The sequence below is a fragment of the Canis aureus genome, chromosome 6, assembly GCF_053574225.1.
Source record: "Canis aureus isolate CA01 chromosome 6, VMU_Caureus_v.1.0, whole genome shotgun sequence".
Taxonomy (NCBI): domain Eukaryota; kingdom Metazoa; phylum Chordata; class Mammalia; order Carnivora; family Canidae; genus Canis; species Canis aureus.
Window position 1 is genome coordinate 68,801,966 of NC_135616.1, and position 17,427 is coordinate 68,819,392.

Here is a 17,427-nt window from a genome sequence, read left to right on the forward strand (position 1 = left end):
TCTCTTCTGTGTCCTGCATGTTTGCATTAGATGAAAGGACCCACATCCTTTACTTATTAGGGTTATTTTCATAGGCAAAAGGGCCTGGTAAAATCTGCTTTTTCACCATTTTAAAGCCCGTTTATTTCTACCCACTTTCATTCCTGTATAACTCGATCGTACTGAAGAATTTGTTCGAAACTTCCAAAGTTATCGTAGTTATAAAAAAACAAAACAAAACAAAACACCTGACGAGGGTGATCACTAGGCAAGTGGAGTGAAGAATACATAGAAAGGGATCTTTCCTACAGATGCTGTGATAACCCTTAGCAAGCGTCAGGTCCCTTCCCTCCAGCTGTCACTGCCTCAGACCCCAGACTGTCTGCGTGGCAATGGCAGGCCCCGGGCTGCTCTGGGACACATTCTTGGTGTGTCCTTTAACAGCTCCTGTCTAGGTCTTAAGAAAGCTGCCCTGCCCATACTTCCAGCCCATCAACTGCCGTAGACACACAGTGAACCCCTGGTGATGAGGGTGGACACTTTCTTCATGTATCTTTGATGAGTAACAGGGCAACACATTCACTTCTGTGTTAACCCATTTATGCCCGGTCACACTACAAGGAGTTCACCCACTGAAGTCCCAGCTTATTTCATGCCATGTAAATGAGAATACTGTGGGCCACTGTGGGCAGAAAGGGGATGGCAAGCATTACATTGAAATAATTTAATATATTATTAAATATAGAAATTATTAAATATAGAAATAGTTCTATAGAAATAATTATAGAAATATAACTATTAAATAATAGGAATTAAATATAGGAATTATTAAATATAGAAATAATTATACAAATAAGTCTGGGTGTATGTTCAATGGGGCAACAAAACAATTATAGTTCTTGAAAGAAAAGACTGATGTTAAAAAAAAAAAGTGCCGGTGGAAGTGGAGAGAAGCGGAATGGAAAGAAAAGAGGTACATACGCTAATTTGTTTTCTCCTCCATGGACTGAGTAAACAGACGTTTATTTTCTTTGGATAACAAACAGGAAAAAAGTAGTCTTATCGTATAATTTTGAGATAAAACAGTAATCACCAGTAGACCTGTTTATCTCTAGACTGTTAGCAGAGCTGAGGAAGGAAATTTAAGAAAACCCGGAGAGCAAAAGATAAATATAAGGAAAACATACACAAACACGCAATGAAGCAAATACACCTATTTTGTGATTTTTACATCTTAATAAAAATAAATGGGGAACAGTTATCTGACATACCAGTTAAGAAGCATAATGGAAGAAAAGAGCTCATTCATAATAGCTAAGGAAAACAGAAAATCTAGAAATGAAGATCAATGCGTAGGACCTATATAAACAACCTAACCAAATGGATAACTCACCACATTCTTGGATAGAAAGACTCACATTATGGTGAAGTCAGCCCTTTGTTTATCACTTACTCTAATGCAATTCTAATAAATCCCAAATAGCATGTTTGTGGGGGAGGAGGGAAAGACCAAGAGCGGGCTTGGCCAAATGATGCTCAAGTACTTTGGAGGGCTAAAGGTGAGAGAATTCAAGGGAACACAAACAACTAGCCCTACTAGATACAAAACATTTTCCGGTGCCACAATAATGAAGAAAACAGAAATAAACCTAAATCTTAAAGGAATGATAATGTGACCATTTCAGATCAGCAGAGGAAAATAAATCAATAAATGATGCTTCCATAAAGAGCTAGCAATTTTGAAAATCACAGATTCAAAGAGTACAGTTGGATCTCTTTCTAAAATATAATTGCAGGTAGAGCAAAGACTTAAAAATTTGACTATTTCTTCATTTAAAGATGAAAATGGGGCAGCCCCAGTGTCTCAGCGGTTTAGCGCCGCCTTCAGCCCAGGGCTTGATCCTGGAGACCTGGGATCGAGTCCCACATCGGGCTCCCTGCGTGGAGCCTGCTTCTCCCTCTGCCTGTGTCTCTGCATCTCTCTCTCTCTCTTCCTCTGTGTTTCTCATGAATAAATAAATAAATAAAATCTTTAAAAAAAAAAAAAGATGAAAATGATCTGCCTTTTTAAAGCAAGTGTCATGAGAAAAAAAGTGAATGGACAAGCAGGGAAAAAAATATTTTCAGGACATGGCAAGGAGTTAATAGCCCAAAATGCATTAAGAATCTGACTCTTGGTATCAGCTCAGGTCATGATCTCAGGGTTGTGAGATCAAGCCCCACAATGAGCTCCTCGCTCAGTGGGGAGTCGGCTTGAGATTCTCTCTCTCCCTCTGCTTCCACCCACTCACTGTCTCCAATCAATGAAATCTTTAAAAAATAAAAAATTATTATGAGAGACCTGATTAGCAAGATAGGCAATAGCCGTGAATATTGACTCACAGCAGGAATGCAGGCATTCCAAATTACAGCAGAAAGTGCCCAATCTCATTAACAATTAATAATCTCATCAATGCACAGCAAACAAAATACTTCACACAGTAGACCAGCAAAAAGAATTCAAATAGTACCTTGTTACGATGGTAGAGGAAAACAAATACTACAAATATCCTATCTTCTTGGTACCCGATGCAGTGTTTTAAAAAGGAACCGTGGCCATACTTATTCCAGTTCCAAAAGTTTTTACTACTGGATCCTGAAATTGAACTTTCTAGGACTCTAGGCCCCAAGATGCTACCACCTGGCCGCTAAGGTCTATGTGGAGGACCGTGCCTCTGGCACTGTCCATAATACCGGCAACCCGGAAAAGCCACACGTCCGTCAGTAGAATGAGTAAATTATGAGACATTCAGTGCAATGTTCTCTGCAAAGTATGAAGCAAATCTGCAAATGCTGGAACGAAAAGGGGTCCATATTGTGAAGTCTGAGACGGAGATGCGAAATCCTATGTCAGTACCATCCTGCCTTTGTTTTGCTCGTCTATTTACCTACACCCCTTACATGGGCAGATGGGGAGAATCGGGACCACCGAAGCGCAGGGCTTCCAGGGGTCACCTCTGGGGAATGGGGCTGGACAAGAAGAAAGAACGGCTCGCTTTCTTCCAGTATTATTTACATTTATTGAGAAAATATTCCTTTCATAACGTTTATAAAACCTACAGAAATGGGGAGAGGGGTCCTATGCTTATTTTCGGCTTGGCTAGAGTAAATTAGCACCCTAAACTCCCTGCGGCCAGGACCCGGGCCTCACCCAGCCCTCTGCACTTGGAGAGAGATACAGGGTGCTCTGCATACAGGAGGTGTTCAATAAACTTCTTGCACTTCGCTGAACAACAGAATGCATTGTGTCCCCTGCAGCCCACTGTGTGCAGCTGTGTGTGCGAGACACACGTGTCCGTGGGGGACGCGCACGCGGACGGGTGTCCACGAGGCAGGAAGGATGAAGGAAATCAAGCTGCTTGCAGCTCCTGAGTGTGAAGGGAAGCTGAGGCGTCCACGCCACGGGGCTTTCATTATTGCGGGTGGGGAAGAGGCCGTGTTTGGACTGCAGGAGTCCCGCGGGGAAGCGGCGCCCACGGGCAGCGCCTGCTAGCGAACAGGCCCAGGGGCTGCCATCCGGCTGCGGGAGCCGGACTCCTGCCGGCCGCGCAGGGAGAGATCACGGTTTGCTCAGTAACACAGGGTCGGTAAGGAAAAAAAAATTTTTTTTCCCTTCTCAAGCTTACCCTGGAGTGTTTCCAAGGCAGGAGGGTACTGCATTACAGCAATCAACAGAGTGAGAAATGGAAAGTCGGCTTGCAGACGGAGGAGGGGAAAAAGAAAAGTCAAGAAAGCGAAGCATGCGTGAGGCCCCTTCAGTGCATTACAGGGATTCCAGCTACCAGACCGAAGACTCCAGACACACTCCCCTGCCGGGGAGGGGGGGGGGGGGGGGGGGGGGGCGCTGGGGGGGCTCGGGTCACTCCGCTGCACCTTCTCTCCCCCTCCACAGGCACTGAACCCTGAAAGCCACCGCAGCCCACACGCCTCCCCCACCTGCACCCTCACCCCCCCACCCTGCTGAACAGGTGTGACTGCGGCTCCCTCCGCCCCTGTGAGATCCTCCCCAGACATAAGATGAACTTCAAACACCATTACCCTTTTTATTCTCTTTCATCATCCAGGTTTGCTCACAACATTGTAAGAGGCATGAAGGGAAAAGTAGCCGTGTTTCTTAAATTCAGTCGGTCCAAAGCACGTGGTAGTACGTGAGACCATGCCGTTCTCTCTTAGGGAAATAAAAGCATTCAAAAATTATTTTGGTACTAAGAGTAAAGGTGAAGGCCAACCTTCAGGTAAGCCACGGGTAAGGTTTAGGGGCAAGCAGGGTTTTCATTCCAGTGATTTTACAGAAATGCAGGAGTCATGTGTACGCCTGGAAATATTCAAATCCTTGAAGGCTTCTGTGCTAGCATTTAAATAAAAATTAGCGTGTTGGCGGAGTTTCAGTGGCTTTCAATTTCCTGTTTGATCTCAGAAATGTACGGATGATCTTTGCCGTGAGCCACTTCCATTATGGCGATGGCCTAGGAGAGACAGAGACAAGTGAAGGCTTGAGAGCCTGGAGGCAGCACCCAGCACCCAGCACCCAGCACCCGGGGCTAACAGAACTCAGGGTAGACTTCCCTGCGTCGGGGCCCAGGAGGCGCACTGGCTCTTGGAGCCTGATTGTCCTCCAGGGTCTCGATTTCTTGTTATCTTTTAAATTGCGAAGATTATCTGATAACTGGTTGCCCAGTCGGTACCACTGAGTAAAGCAGCTGAAGAGAGAATACAAAGAAGTGGGCTTCCTGACGTCCTAGAAACCGCAGGAAGGCAGGCTCTAGGGACAGAAAGCCCTGGCTGTGGGCTCCCCCGTGAACTTCGCATCAAACCTCCTTAGATTTTGGTTACCACTGCTCATCCGTAAGACACGACTGAACCGTTCTTCCCTTTGAAAAAGCACATGCTTTCCTTGTAACGCACACTCTTTAAAAAAAAAACAAACTGAAAAGTACTTGAGGAAGCTGGAGAGAACGTATTTAATAAGGCTTCTTATAGGGCGGCAGTAGGAAGCGGGAGAGTCACCGGTGGCCCAGCATTCCCTAGCTGTGTGACCTTGGGCAACTTACTTAACTACTCTGTGCCTCATTCTCCTCATCTGCAAAACAGAACTGATGCCTACCTCCCAGGGCTCTCGGCACACATGGAAGTCTCTAGAAGAGCATCCAGCACATAGGAGGCGGATCCCAAATGTTATAAGAATGTATCTTGCTTTTTTTTGTATTCGACTATAGTACTCACAGATAGAAAAACTTAGATTATTCTCCACTCTCCAAACGGGGAATGTCTGATGGCCTGTGCCTGATGGACAATCCTTTCACTGCTACCATTCTCCTCAGAGATCTCAAACCAGCAGGAGGCAGGCCAAGGAACGGCGTGGGAGCCTTCAGAAACGTCCGGTTTTAAATGCCTCCCCTGCTCCGGCCCTCTGTGCTCAACCCACGACTCACGCTCCCTGCTCACATCTACTGTGTCCTTCGCTGATCTTGTAGCTCATTGCCTACCAGCACCCCCCGCAACTGGGACCCGACTCGGTCGATTTTCCCTCAACTCGCCAAGGAAATAAATCTGTTGTCTTAGGACACAAAGTCTATGGTTGAAAAACAGAAAAGTATGTACCCTTAGCTCACACTTCTAGCCTGGTTGGGCCCGGACCCTCCCATTTGGGAGGTGGGACCTTATACCATCGTCTCAAGCAGGCTACTGGGAAGATACAGGGAATCTGGCCCCAACTTTGACAGACATTCTCTTACAGGACTTAACAGACTGTCTCAAAGATCAAACATTTCATCAACTGTTAACTACCACGTAAAGAACAACGAGAATCAATATTCAGGACAGTGATTCTGAGCTCCTGTCAGGTGCCAGGCACAGGGTGGCTGTGAAACACGGGGAGAGGCCAGGGCTGCCCAGGGCCCAGGCTGCCCCAGTGTGGGTCACTGCCTGGGCGAGTGGAGCAGATGCTTTCAACTCAGAAAGACTCCAGTCTGAAGGGAGGCCTCAGCCTGCCTGAATCTCAATTTTTCCATCAGGAAAATCTATCTCATTTTCGTGAGAATTAAAAGAAAAACCACACATGAGGGTCCTGGCATGTAACTGGTACTTGATGCAGTGATGAGGATTCCTAAATACATTCTAGAAACTGCAAATGCATAGTTATAATACTAAGGAGAACCAAATGGAAGATTCCCTCACCACAGTCTCCGGAGCCACCCCGTGGCCTCTGGTCCACTTCCAGGGCCTCACGCGGGATAAGGGCAGCGGCCCCGTCTCCCCAGTCACGGGCTGTGCGTGGCATCGAGGCCAGCCCCTCTTGATGTGTGCACCCCTTCCGTACAGGAGGGCCCGGATGCAGACAAGGCAAAGACTCCATCGCTTACCCTACCCTGACCTGCCCAACACGCCCCCTCCCACTCCTCTGACCACAGGTGGGTCAAGAACAGGGTGTCCTCTAGGAGTGACTGGAGTCACTCAGCCCTTTCAAGCAGGAGGGCAGGACCCCCAGCCCCGCGCTGCAGACGCACCTTCTTCAGGGCTCTCTCTCCAGCAGCTTTGTCTTCCAGGCCCATGTACAGCCTCCCCAGCTTCAGCCACATGGAGGCCACGTTGAGGGAGTACAGAGGGTAGTGCTTGCTGGAAGAAGAGAGAACATAACAGGCCACGTGTCAAAGGCTCCCGAGCAGCCTGCTCCAAGCCCCGGCAGGTGCTGGATGGACAGCATGGATGGTCTGCCCCTGTCTAAGCACCACAGAGGCACTTCCTTTCACACAGTTGGTGTGTTTCTGAAAAGCTACAGAAAAACTGCAGGAGAAATCCCACAGAAAAACATGTATAAACACGACATTCGATCCCAGTCCCAGATTGTTGTTTTAGGTGCACCCAACGCAGGGCTCTGAGAAAACACCTTTTAAAATGAATCCCCTTTCTATGAACACACTAGGCCTAACCCCTCATGTTAAAAAGGCATTACCCCTAAAAATACACACACACCCATGTGTCTTAGGACCCCCGCTCTCTGTCACAGAATATGGTACCAGCTGGTTTAGCAAAGCTAGGTCTCTGAAGTCAGGAGAACACCTACTTTACTTCTAGATAAGCTTTCTCCGGTGTCCAGCAGAGGGCTTTCTATACAGTAGGTGTTCTCTCTGGTTTCCATTGAAGGCTAACAGCCTGCCAGGGAAAGAGACCAGGAGGCAGCTTATGGGTAAGAGGGGGTGGCGGGAGAGAAATGCATGTGTAGGTGTTGATTCACAGACGGGTCTGTACCTCTCTACCCTCAAAATCCATCCAAGAGAGACACATCCTGGCTGTCTTCCTGGGCAGACGGCATCATGCTGCTTGGAGGAAGCCCTGGAGCCAGTGGCCCCACAGAGGGCCCAGCGCTGGCCTCCAGGAGGGGCTCAAGCTAAGGAAGGGACCAGTAAGGCAAGGCCCTGCTGCTGGGAGAGCGACCACAAAGCTAAGATGATCTCATTCTTTCCCATTCTTTCTCTCTCTCCCATCCCCTCCCTCCAGATCTCACAGAGGGCAGTGTGCCTAAGGCCAGAGGACTTTCTCACCCACCCCAGGAAGAAGATAGGCCTTGAGATCCTCAATGATGCAGCAATTTTTTTCCAAGAGCAGATTTTAGGAGCTGTCTTCCCTCGAACTCCCCCTGATGGCTAATCCAGGCAGCGCAGGGTAAATGGAAGGCTCTGGAAATCCTGACTGGACACAGACTTTACAGTCCCCAACCTTAGACAGTGAGGGAGTACTTAGGGCTTCTCAAATCCATGAGAGACACTGGGGTGCTTCTGGGGCACAGGGCTCTCAGCTCTAGTGCCCAGAAATTCTGAGCTACTTGGTCTTGGGGAAATCCTGCAAATACACAATGTGAATGTGTTTAACAGGCGCCCCACTGATAAGATCTAGGCCATCCCAGCCCCGAAATGGCTAATCAGAGCCAGAGGACACTGCCACAACCTCCATCTGTCACACTTTAAGGTTTAAAAACCCTCTCGACAGGAAACTTCCCCGGGGCTGGTATTCATTATTACTGTTAAGTTAAAATCCAACTTGCTTTATTCAGAAGTGGGGGAGGGGGGCTGTTAATGGATAACCAGAGCCAGCTCAATGGTCCTAGCCTGTCCCCGTTTGCAAACTGGGCTGCAATTTTCAAAAAGCACAATGAGAGGATGGCCGGAGTAACGATGGAAGAGCAGGGATGGGAGACCACCACTCAGCAATTAATCAGTGTGTGTAACTGGGAAGGCAGGGGAGGGGAAAGTCACAAGCTGGTGGCCTTTTTAAGACTGATGTGAATTAACTACTTTGGATACAGCACCCTGGACAGGTCCTGGCAGGGCTCTTGCCCCAGCACCCCCTTCCTAACCTCAACAAGCCTCCACAGGTGTGTGTCTTGGCGGAGTGCACAGGCCGGGCCCAATGGAGCAGCACCCTGCACCTGTACCTCCAGGTGTGGGTGCAGGAAGAGAAAGCTGTTCTAGGCATGTTCCGACACAGGACGCCCAGAAAACAGAAAACAGCATTCCAGATCACCAAATGCCATTCCCTGCTAAGAGGACGAGAACAGCCATGGCAATCACCTGTAGGGCTTAATGATTTTCTGTCCGTATCGCAGGGCTCCTTCCCAGTCCTGCATGTACAAGCAGACACCCATGGCCTGGTACATCATGTGCAACATGTACACGTTGCTGTCCTCAAACACGGAGCCCATCTTCTCCTGGCTGAGCTCACAGATCTCCAGCAGCTCACTAGGGGGTGCTCTGGTGTCAAGGAAAGGACAGGCTCAGGCCTCCGGACTTGGACACGTCCCAAGGCTGGGTTCAAGGAGCTATTTCATCCACTCTGCCCCTACCCTCACACCCTCTGAAAAAGTACATTACAGAAATCTAAGCAAAAGTGAAAGGGAATTTTTTTTTTCTTCAAGAAGCATATTTTTCTTAAACAAACTTCAGGAAAAATTGAAGACCTCAACTATCTTAAACACAATTGAAAAATTCTAGCCACGGGGAACAGACCCCTTGATTCGGCTGTAAACACGTTTAGGATTACAAATCTTCAACCTCCTGGTTAAATTTAAACTTTCACCCAAGCTCAGCACTTTAGTTGAAGCATTTCTAAGGAAGGAGTCCCCACGAGGGGACAGTTCTTTTTTTTTTTTTTTCTTTTTTTATGGCTGCGGAAAAAAATGTGCCATTGTACAACTTCCTTCACCGCTTTTAGTTCTTCCCCTAATGTGAATGTGATGCGTTTTCAAGCTAAGAAAGCGCTATCAGGTAGTGGTTAAGAATATGGATCACAGTAGTCAAATCCTAGTGAGCTCTGTCCCTCGGGTAAATTACTTGCTACCCTAAGAGTCTGTTCCCATCTGCGTCCTTGGGTGTCCCCGTGAGGATTAGGTACCATAACGTAAGCAAGCCCTTGGCATCGTGTTTGCCTGGAGGACGACACCCAACCAACGAGGGCCTTCAAGGAACTCTTCTTACCAGCTTTAGACCATAAAACTCTTCCACCACCACATCCAGCTCCTGACCACACTAGTGAAACAAGAAGATGAAATCAATACTACACAACTTTGATGCGGCGGATGCCAGGTCATGCGCGGTCATTCTTCCCACCATCTGCCAGGAGACATTCTTCCTTCCGAGTTCAGAATCTTACCCCCGCCCTCTCACTCCCTCCTCCCAGCTCTCCAGCAGCTCTTGCAGGTGAGGGACAGTAAACTTCTAGACAGCAGTAAAGGATATATTTGTAGTGCTTGGCCCTCCGGAACTCCTCGATGACGTTGCGTGCGTATCTGACCATGTCACGAATGGTTTCTGCCTTTGGGGGATCACTGAGCTTCCGGATTTCCACCTTGGCCTTATCCTGAGGGAAATGTCCAAAAGTGCAAGGCATCAGCTCCCACAGAAACTACACCCAGCGGGAAACCTCTCAGATAGTATCTTTTTCCATGTAGAGGTGGGGGCTTGCCCATTGCAAAGTCACAAAATAATGCACAGAAATTAGGCAATGGATCTAAGGGAAACCCAGTACTCCGCTACCTTTTTTTTTTTTAATTTTTATTTATTTATGATAGTCACACACAGAGAGAGAGAGAGAGAGAGAAAGAGGCAGAGACACAGGCAGAGGGAGAAGCAGGCTCCATGCAGGGAGCCTGATGTGGGATTCGATCCCGGGTCTCCAGGATCGCGCCCTGGGCCAAAGGCAGGCGCTAAACCGCTGCGCCACCCAGGGATCCCCCCGACCCCCGCTACCTTTTTACAACAAACAAACAAAAAGACTAATTTTCTAGTCAATCCTTATAAGCAGGACACTTAGGATATGTTTGCTATGCGCAGATCTGTGTGTTCACACATCTATGAATCAAGAGGATAGAATGAGGAGGGGTGGCATGGACAAAATAACACAGGCAATGCCAGAGAAAATTTTCCATATTCTGGCGAACAAAAGCTGGGAAAAGCCTAAAATTGTTCTCATGTGCTTTTATCCCTTCCCTCCCCTTCTGAGCATCCATTTCTTTTTGCGATACAGCAGTGCGGCAAATCCTTCTCTCATTTGCACGGTGTAATGGACATGTGGTTCATCAGCTGTGAGGGTCAGGTTTGAACAGGGACCTGGTGTAACCAGATTTCCTCTAGCTGTCTTAGTAAGATGGGTTTAAAGGGTCAACAATACCGTGGGAGGAGTACTGGCCCAGAGGTCCTGAGGCACTGGGTATGGTCCTCTCGGGAACCTACCTTGTCTTTGGTGGTGCATTCCTGGCACTGGCAGGTGAAGAAGTACGAATCTCTCAACCGGTCGTTCCTATCTTCTGTTGGGTATAGGAGGTCAATGTAGCTGGTAAAAACCTAAGGGGGCCCAAAGAGTGGACAATGCAGTCTGCTATAGGCACACGTGTTCTTCATCCTTCCTGTGGCTCTGCAAATACTTCCAGGGATAGGCCCTGAGAAGGACCACAGCATGGAATATGCTCTTTCCCTTAAAACACCGAGTTCTTCATATTTTTTTTTAAGACTTATTTATTCATGGGAGACAGAAAGAGAGAGGCACAGACACAGGCAGAAGCAGGCTCCATGCAGGGAGCCCCATGTGGGACTCAATCCTGGGACTCCAGGATCACGCCCTGAGCCAAAGGCAGATGCCCAACCGCGGAGACACCGAGTTCTTTAAAGTCAGCAGTCACCTAGTTTTGTCCACCTCCTTGTGATAGAGAGAAAGGACTTCTCCTCTCACCTTCTAGAGAATCAAGGAGTCCCCCAAGCAGTAAACTGGGAGGGTTGACAGCATCCCCATTCCCTTCCTCCCCAGAGAGGGCCAGCTGTGGATCTGTCCCAGGGACACGGCCTTGTCCCAGGTGTAGACCAGAGACCCTACCCCTCCTTGAGCCGGGCCCTGCTCTGTCTACCTGGCCTTCAGTCAGCCCCTTTGCTGTCCCGGCTTGGGCCGGCTCAGATGCATTGCTGGGGACGGGAAGTGTGCACACAGCCCTCCGGATTGGCTTCCCTTTCTCCTTCCATCAGCTGGCAAGGGAGCAAGCAGCTTGGCCCAGCAGGCTGGGACAAGTGGGCAGAGGGAGGACACAGCTTCTAGGACACCAGCATGCTGCTGCCTTACCCAGCTGGGCCAGAGAACTTGGAAAAGTCTTGCCTTTGGGCTCATCGGGTTCTCCCGTCCTTGCTTTTTCCTAACGGGGTCTGTAACTGGGACTTGGAGCATATGGAGGAGACCGGCATTTAACTGCCCATTATCTACTCACTGGGACGGCACTTGCTGCTCATCCCACACCATCAGGCACATGTCTGACTGAACAGATGGATGTCACAAAGCCGTGAGTGTGCCAGTAACCCCGGGCCCTGGCAGGCAGGCAGGGGGCACTTGCACAGGGCTGGGTGCTTACAGGCACTGCCAGGCCAAGCTCTCCCCGACCCAAAGGGCAGCAATGGAGGCCTCGCAGCTCTTCGACACCCTCTTTGAAGGGCAAGTGTCCCCCAAGCAGTGGCTTCCCCAGCGCAGGGTTACCACGGGGTTACTGCTGAGCTCGGGCCAAACCAGCAGGAGCCAGGCCTGCACGCAGGAGAGCTGCCTCCTTCCTTTGACGTGACTGATGGGACACGCAGCGCAACAAACACAAGGGCCCAGAAGATGGCGACAAAGGCCGCTCAGTGTCGCTACTCCAGCCCAGCCAGAGCCCGGGTGGGTGACCAGCCGCTGAGCCTCCACCCGGGGCCCGGAGCCTGCTGACTTACACTGGGACCCACTGGGGTGGGTGCACGACAGAGGCCTCAGCGCAGTCGCAAGACACGTGAAAACCAAGAGGCCCCAACCGAAAACAGGACACCCTCATCATGATGAATGAAGCAAAGGCCACAAAGTCTCATCTGTGCCCTGGACTTCTGGTCCCTGTTCAGCTGCGGCTCGGTCCACGGCTTCTGGAGAAGCCAAGGTCTTGCCTACTTGGCACACTGATCGTTGTATTTAAGGCTTAAAATATCCAGACATGTACCTTAAAATAGCACTGAAGACCATTAAACTGAAATGGGCTCTAAAGTGTGTGATTAAGTTCCCTATAAATTCATGTGTCCTTGAAAGGGATTTTATTATCTACCTAAGAACACAGAGCAATCCTCTAGCAATTTGCCAAGCAGCCTTTCTGAGCCTTCTGGAGGTGAGGAGTCTCCTACGGTGGTCACAGAGGCAGTGCGTGGGAAAGGAGGGGGAATCACAGCGCAGGGGACCGAACACCTGGCTTTCTCCGCGTCCCTAAGTTGAGGAGGCTATCTCTTGGCCACGGACTGCCTCTACTGGCCCTGCCCAGTGTCCGTGTGTACAGCCCACCACCTGCACCACATTCCTAAAAATATGATCTCTCTGGAGTTCAGATGTGGAACTGACAGGATGTGCGATGCTGATGTGTCCATGTGCAACTTTTACTCGTTAGCTACTGCTGGGTTGCTTTTCTCTCTTTTAGATGACAATGGCATTAACCTTCTGGGGGAGAGGGGAGAAAAAGAGGCCGAAATCCCCTAATTAAGAAAAGCTCAAACTCAATTGTTTGGTGGTAGAAATACGGGGACTCTCAAGAGGTTCCAAAATTTCATTTAGCCCACTTTGGCAGTGCCCTTTCTCTGTAAATCTCTACCGGTCTTTGTAAGGAATTGAGCTCGAATTTATTCTTTCCTGTTCTTTTCCTTGGCCACAGACAGAAACGGTGAGCATCGAACGGAAGGCAAAAGCGCGGGATTCGAAGCCACGAGTCACGACTCTGCTGACTGACCTGCCGGGCCTGACGATGGAAACGGAGTAGCTGCTGGCATCACTCGCAGCCCGTGCTACCCAGCGACGCTGTGCTGACGCTCCCACACCGCCCTTTAGAGCAGCGGTCGGAAGCGCAGGGCCACGGCCCAGTGGCCACACACTCACCTCCTCTCCTGGGCTGATCTCCTGTACGGCGCGTACTTCGGCCAGGGTCCCCTTGTAGGTGACGATGACATTGGGGCAGCAACTATGGTTCATCAAGGCGACACTGTCAATCAGAAGAGAAAACCCAATTTTATCAAGAAAGTAGACAGACTGTTCAGGCCCTCCTTGGCCATTCACTTCTGAAGTTGCAGGAGCAGGATCTTTGTAGGGCGTTTAAAAAAAAAAATCTAATAGTTGGCCATCACAGCCTCAGAGGTTGTCCTGCCTGTATTTATAAGCGTTTCTAACATCTCTAACAATACTGAAAAGCGAAATTCACAATTCAAAATGGTGACATCTAGGCCAAAAATAAAAAAACACACACACACAACAATAAAAATAGCAGCGACGATGAAGCCACGAATATTCCTTCCTGTGAGATGAAGGACTCAAAGCCCAGCAGCGGCTGCAAGAAACCGCTCCTCCACTGGACGTTGCACAGGACAAACAGGGTGCCATTTCCAGGCAGCTTTTTCTATTTGTGGATTCTTTCTAACGTGTTTTCTTCAGCGGTTGTGAAACCGCCACGGTGGGAGAGGCCAGCTTCCTTGGGCAGGGCTTGAGGTGCCCTGAGAGGCCCCGAGGAGCCCATCTGCCTCTCTCTGCACCTTGATTTCCTCATCTGGAAAATTGGGACATTACTGCTCCTGCTGCTCACTGTCTGCTTTTCAGGGATGGAGAGGACAGAGAGATTCGCCTATGCGAGGGGCTTTGAGCTTTCTGATTATATCAAGGTCAAAGTTCTGAGAACAGAAATTTCTAAACTACAGGGAAAAAGTGCTTGATCTCTGAAAATGCTGCCTTTGAAATCACAATGCCGATATGATTTCAGCCCAAAGGGATTTTTCCCCCCAATTAAAACTGTCTGGAAACTGGGGCTCATATGGACACTCACATCCATATGCATCGTGGCTCTGGTGGCCAGAGTCATTTGCCTGAACCGTCAGCAACCAAAAGCCCTCTCGTGTTTGCCCCAGTGTGAAAGAGCAGAGAGCTGTGGAGGCTGGTAAGGATGCGCTGCCCCGGGTTTGCTGTGCACAAGAGGGAGTGATCCCCTTCCACCTCCTAGTTGCTGCAGGCCTGCGTGAGTGAGGCATGTGGCTGGCCTCGAGCCTAGGAGGACGTGTGGCAACTTCCCTGTCTTATCCTTAGGAAAGGTCACCTCTCCCATGCATCACAGGCCACTGGCTTACTGACAGGCAATCAGGTCCTGGGGAATCTCACAAACAAATACACAGAAGTGGTTATTAAAGGAAAAGCAGCTTTCTAAAATGTTTTGTAGAGGAACTATTCATTCATTTCAAGACAGACTCCTGGACATCTTTTTAATGAAGATGGAAAGAGTTCACCAAGGCGAAGAACCTGAAACAGTTCAGGCTCTTGGTATCAGCATTCTCCTGCAATCACCCGGCAGGGTAAAACCTCAAACAAGACCACTCTGAACCCTGCCCTTTAGTCTCGAAAATACTAAGAGCAGACACATTCTTTCAGGCCTGAAGTTGTCAGTAAGAACCTTCTAAAAGAGGGTCTGATGGTCTTTCCCTGTTTCTCCTTCCTTTTCCCAAGGGCAAAAGCCTAATAGAGCTTCTCCCCAAGACTTCTTTCCTCGCTATCAGAATTCAAACTAGAGATGACACTATTTTTGGCCACGGGGACATTACCCTGTGAAAAAACTTTTTGTTTCGCTGGCCCGGAAAGCCTATGATGGTTGCTCAGGAGACATGGGCCTGTACGGATGCTTCTCTATCTTTCAGACCCGTGTGACATGCAGACCCCGGCGGCTACAGACACACACACTGGGGGCTCACGCATCATCCATGGCCAGCGTGTGGGTGTTCCCTTTAATTGCTTCAAAACAAAGCTAGAGCTCCCGTGGTATATATTAAGCAACATCATCAGTCTACAATGTGGATTCACTCGCACAGGGGATGCAGGGAGGCCTCCTTCCCTCCATCTACGAAGTGAGGACTGGATTTCAGGGAACTGAAGCATTCTGAGAATACCCATTCCATCAGACACCACGGCAGAGCCGTTTTTTGGCAAACTCATGACAGAGCTATAAAGATCTCTGTTTGTCAACTGGCCAGCCTTTCTTGAATTACTTAAGTGCTTCTGAAGTCAAGAAAAATCCTGTGTCGTTCTTTGAAATTTTCCTAGTTCGCTACTTTAGCAGAGTCTCCCTCCCAAACTGTGCTGTTTCTACACTAGTATTTTTCGAGAAAAACAGCCGTAGAAGCAACTCATAGCCTCTGCATTCGCCTACGGCCAATTCTTGGTTGACAATCAGTGTCTCACTTTGAATGTAAGAAACCCAAAGATTTCCAGAACCAAAGACAGGCGAAAAGCAAATTCCCCAGCAGGGCATGGGCTGTTCTAAAATATTCTTTAATAAGAGCTCCATACCTAGCAGGACCTAACAAGCAACTGTTCTCTTTACTACCTTTGGATCCTTAAACGTATGGGAAATATTTTGAGATCTGGCGGTATTAAAAAGGTGTCTTAATTCACTTGGAGTTTCACGTCTGCCACATGCAGTTAGGTAGGTTATTTAAAAAAATCAAAAAAAATCTAATTAGTGTTAAGTAAGTAGAAAAGAAAAGAAGCGAAGTCAAACTCAGCCTACTCGGGAAATATTGCTGATCCCAAATGAGAAAGCTCTTCATCTTCAATTGTGAAGCCATTACAGTTAACCTGCAGGGAGAAAGGGTGAAAAAGAAAGAAACAGGTGAGCTGAGGCTTCTCTCTGGATAGAAACCATTTCTTTAATTTTGACCCTTGACAAATTAACTAGGAGGATGTTCCAGTTTAGTGATGTAAAAACCTTTCTTTCGGCCAAGGCATCCTGGGTTCAAACACAAGTGACCCACCAATCTCATGTGTAAACAAACAAAAGCAGATTTGTTAGGAATGAAGCACCTTTGGTGTAGCCGGCCTGCCCCTGCCACACATGGGGGTCCAAGACCACTGTAACCCCTAAGGCTCTAGGGACTGAAGTCTGGCATTAGCGTACCTGGAGTCCAATCCCAATTATGCCACAGATCAGCTGTGTGATCCTGAGCCAACCACAGAATCCCTCAGTCCTTGACTTTCTCCCATTAAAAAAGAAGCCATGACCCATGATGGATGTAATACAGAGAATCTAACTCTAAGGGGGTAGGAGACCCACTCCTTTGTCTCTTAATCTCTTCCTCTGCATGGAGCTTAACTGGATCAGTCTTTGACTCCAAAATCCTTCAGGCTGGAATGTTCTACGACCACTGGTCGCTTGATACCCTCCACCTCCTCCTCTCGCTGCAGAAGAGCGAGCATGTTTCTTCATGAGCAAAGGCTCCTGTAAGCACAGTGTCATCACTGCTCCTTCCTGGGAGGTGGTGATGGGGTGTAAGCCAAACTGCATAGCAATTTCTCTGCCAGTTTTCCCTCCCTGCTGAAATATCCCTAGAGAAGAAAAGTGAACTTGCATGTTAAGAAAGATGCATGGGCCATAGTCCTTTTTTTCAAGTCAAATCAGGCGTAAGTGCCTCGCTAAAGCTATTCTCATAATTAGCATTTAGACTAGATGTAGGCTGCACACCAAAAATACATTTCCCAACCATGCATATGTTCCCAGTGATTAAAATGCACCTCAATACTGTCGGAGGAGTGCAGTCACCTTCTGCTGCCAGCTGCTGCTGGGCCGCAAGTGAACCCATAACACCCTCCCTCGAAGCAGGGAGAGGAGAGGGCTCTGAGGCTGGAAGAGCGGACACACAGCTTGGGGTTGGGGGGCAGGACCAGAGGGTGGCCCGGGGCTGGAACGTCACTTTTCACTTTTGTTTTAGACTTCTCTCTGGGGGTGCCAAATGTCCCTTCTCAAATTCATATATAAAAGTGTGTGTGTGTGTGTGTGTGTGCGCGCATTGTCCACACACACACACAATCTGAGAATGACTATTATGATTTGATGAAGTCTATAAAGGAATT

General features: G+C 48.6%; 1 protein-coding gene across 2 annotated transcripts in view; it reads right to left on the minus strand.

Annotated features, from left to right (window-relative positions):
* Positions 1-4,041: 4,041 nt before the first annotated feature.
* SMYD2 (SET and MYND domain containing 2) overlaps positions 4,042-17,427 on the minus strand; it is a 49,589-nt gene continuing 36,203 nt past the window's right edge. The window contains exons 6-12 of one of the 2 annotated variants that reach the window (XM_077902128.1): positions 16,088-16,155; positions 13,426-13,528; positions 10,743-10,853; positions 9,758-9,870; positions 8,586-8,768; positions 6,525-6,633; positions 4,042-4,484 (exon numbers count right to left, since the gene is read on the minus strand). In XM_077902128.1, the coding sequence (XP_077758254.1) occupies positions 4,404-4,484; positions 6,525-6,633; positions 8,586-8,768; positions 9,758-9,870; positions 10,743-10,853; positions 13,426-13,528; positions 16,088-16,155 (768 nt within the window). In that variant the 3' untranslated portion in view covers positions 4,042-4,403. Of the gene's footprint in view, positions 4,485-6,524; positions 6,634-8,585; positions 8,769-9,103; positions 9,540-9,663; positions 9,871-10,742; positions 10,854-13,425; positions 13,529-16,087; positions 16,156-17,427 lie in introns of those variants that run through there. The other variant, XM_077902129.1, reaches the window with a different exon arrangement.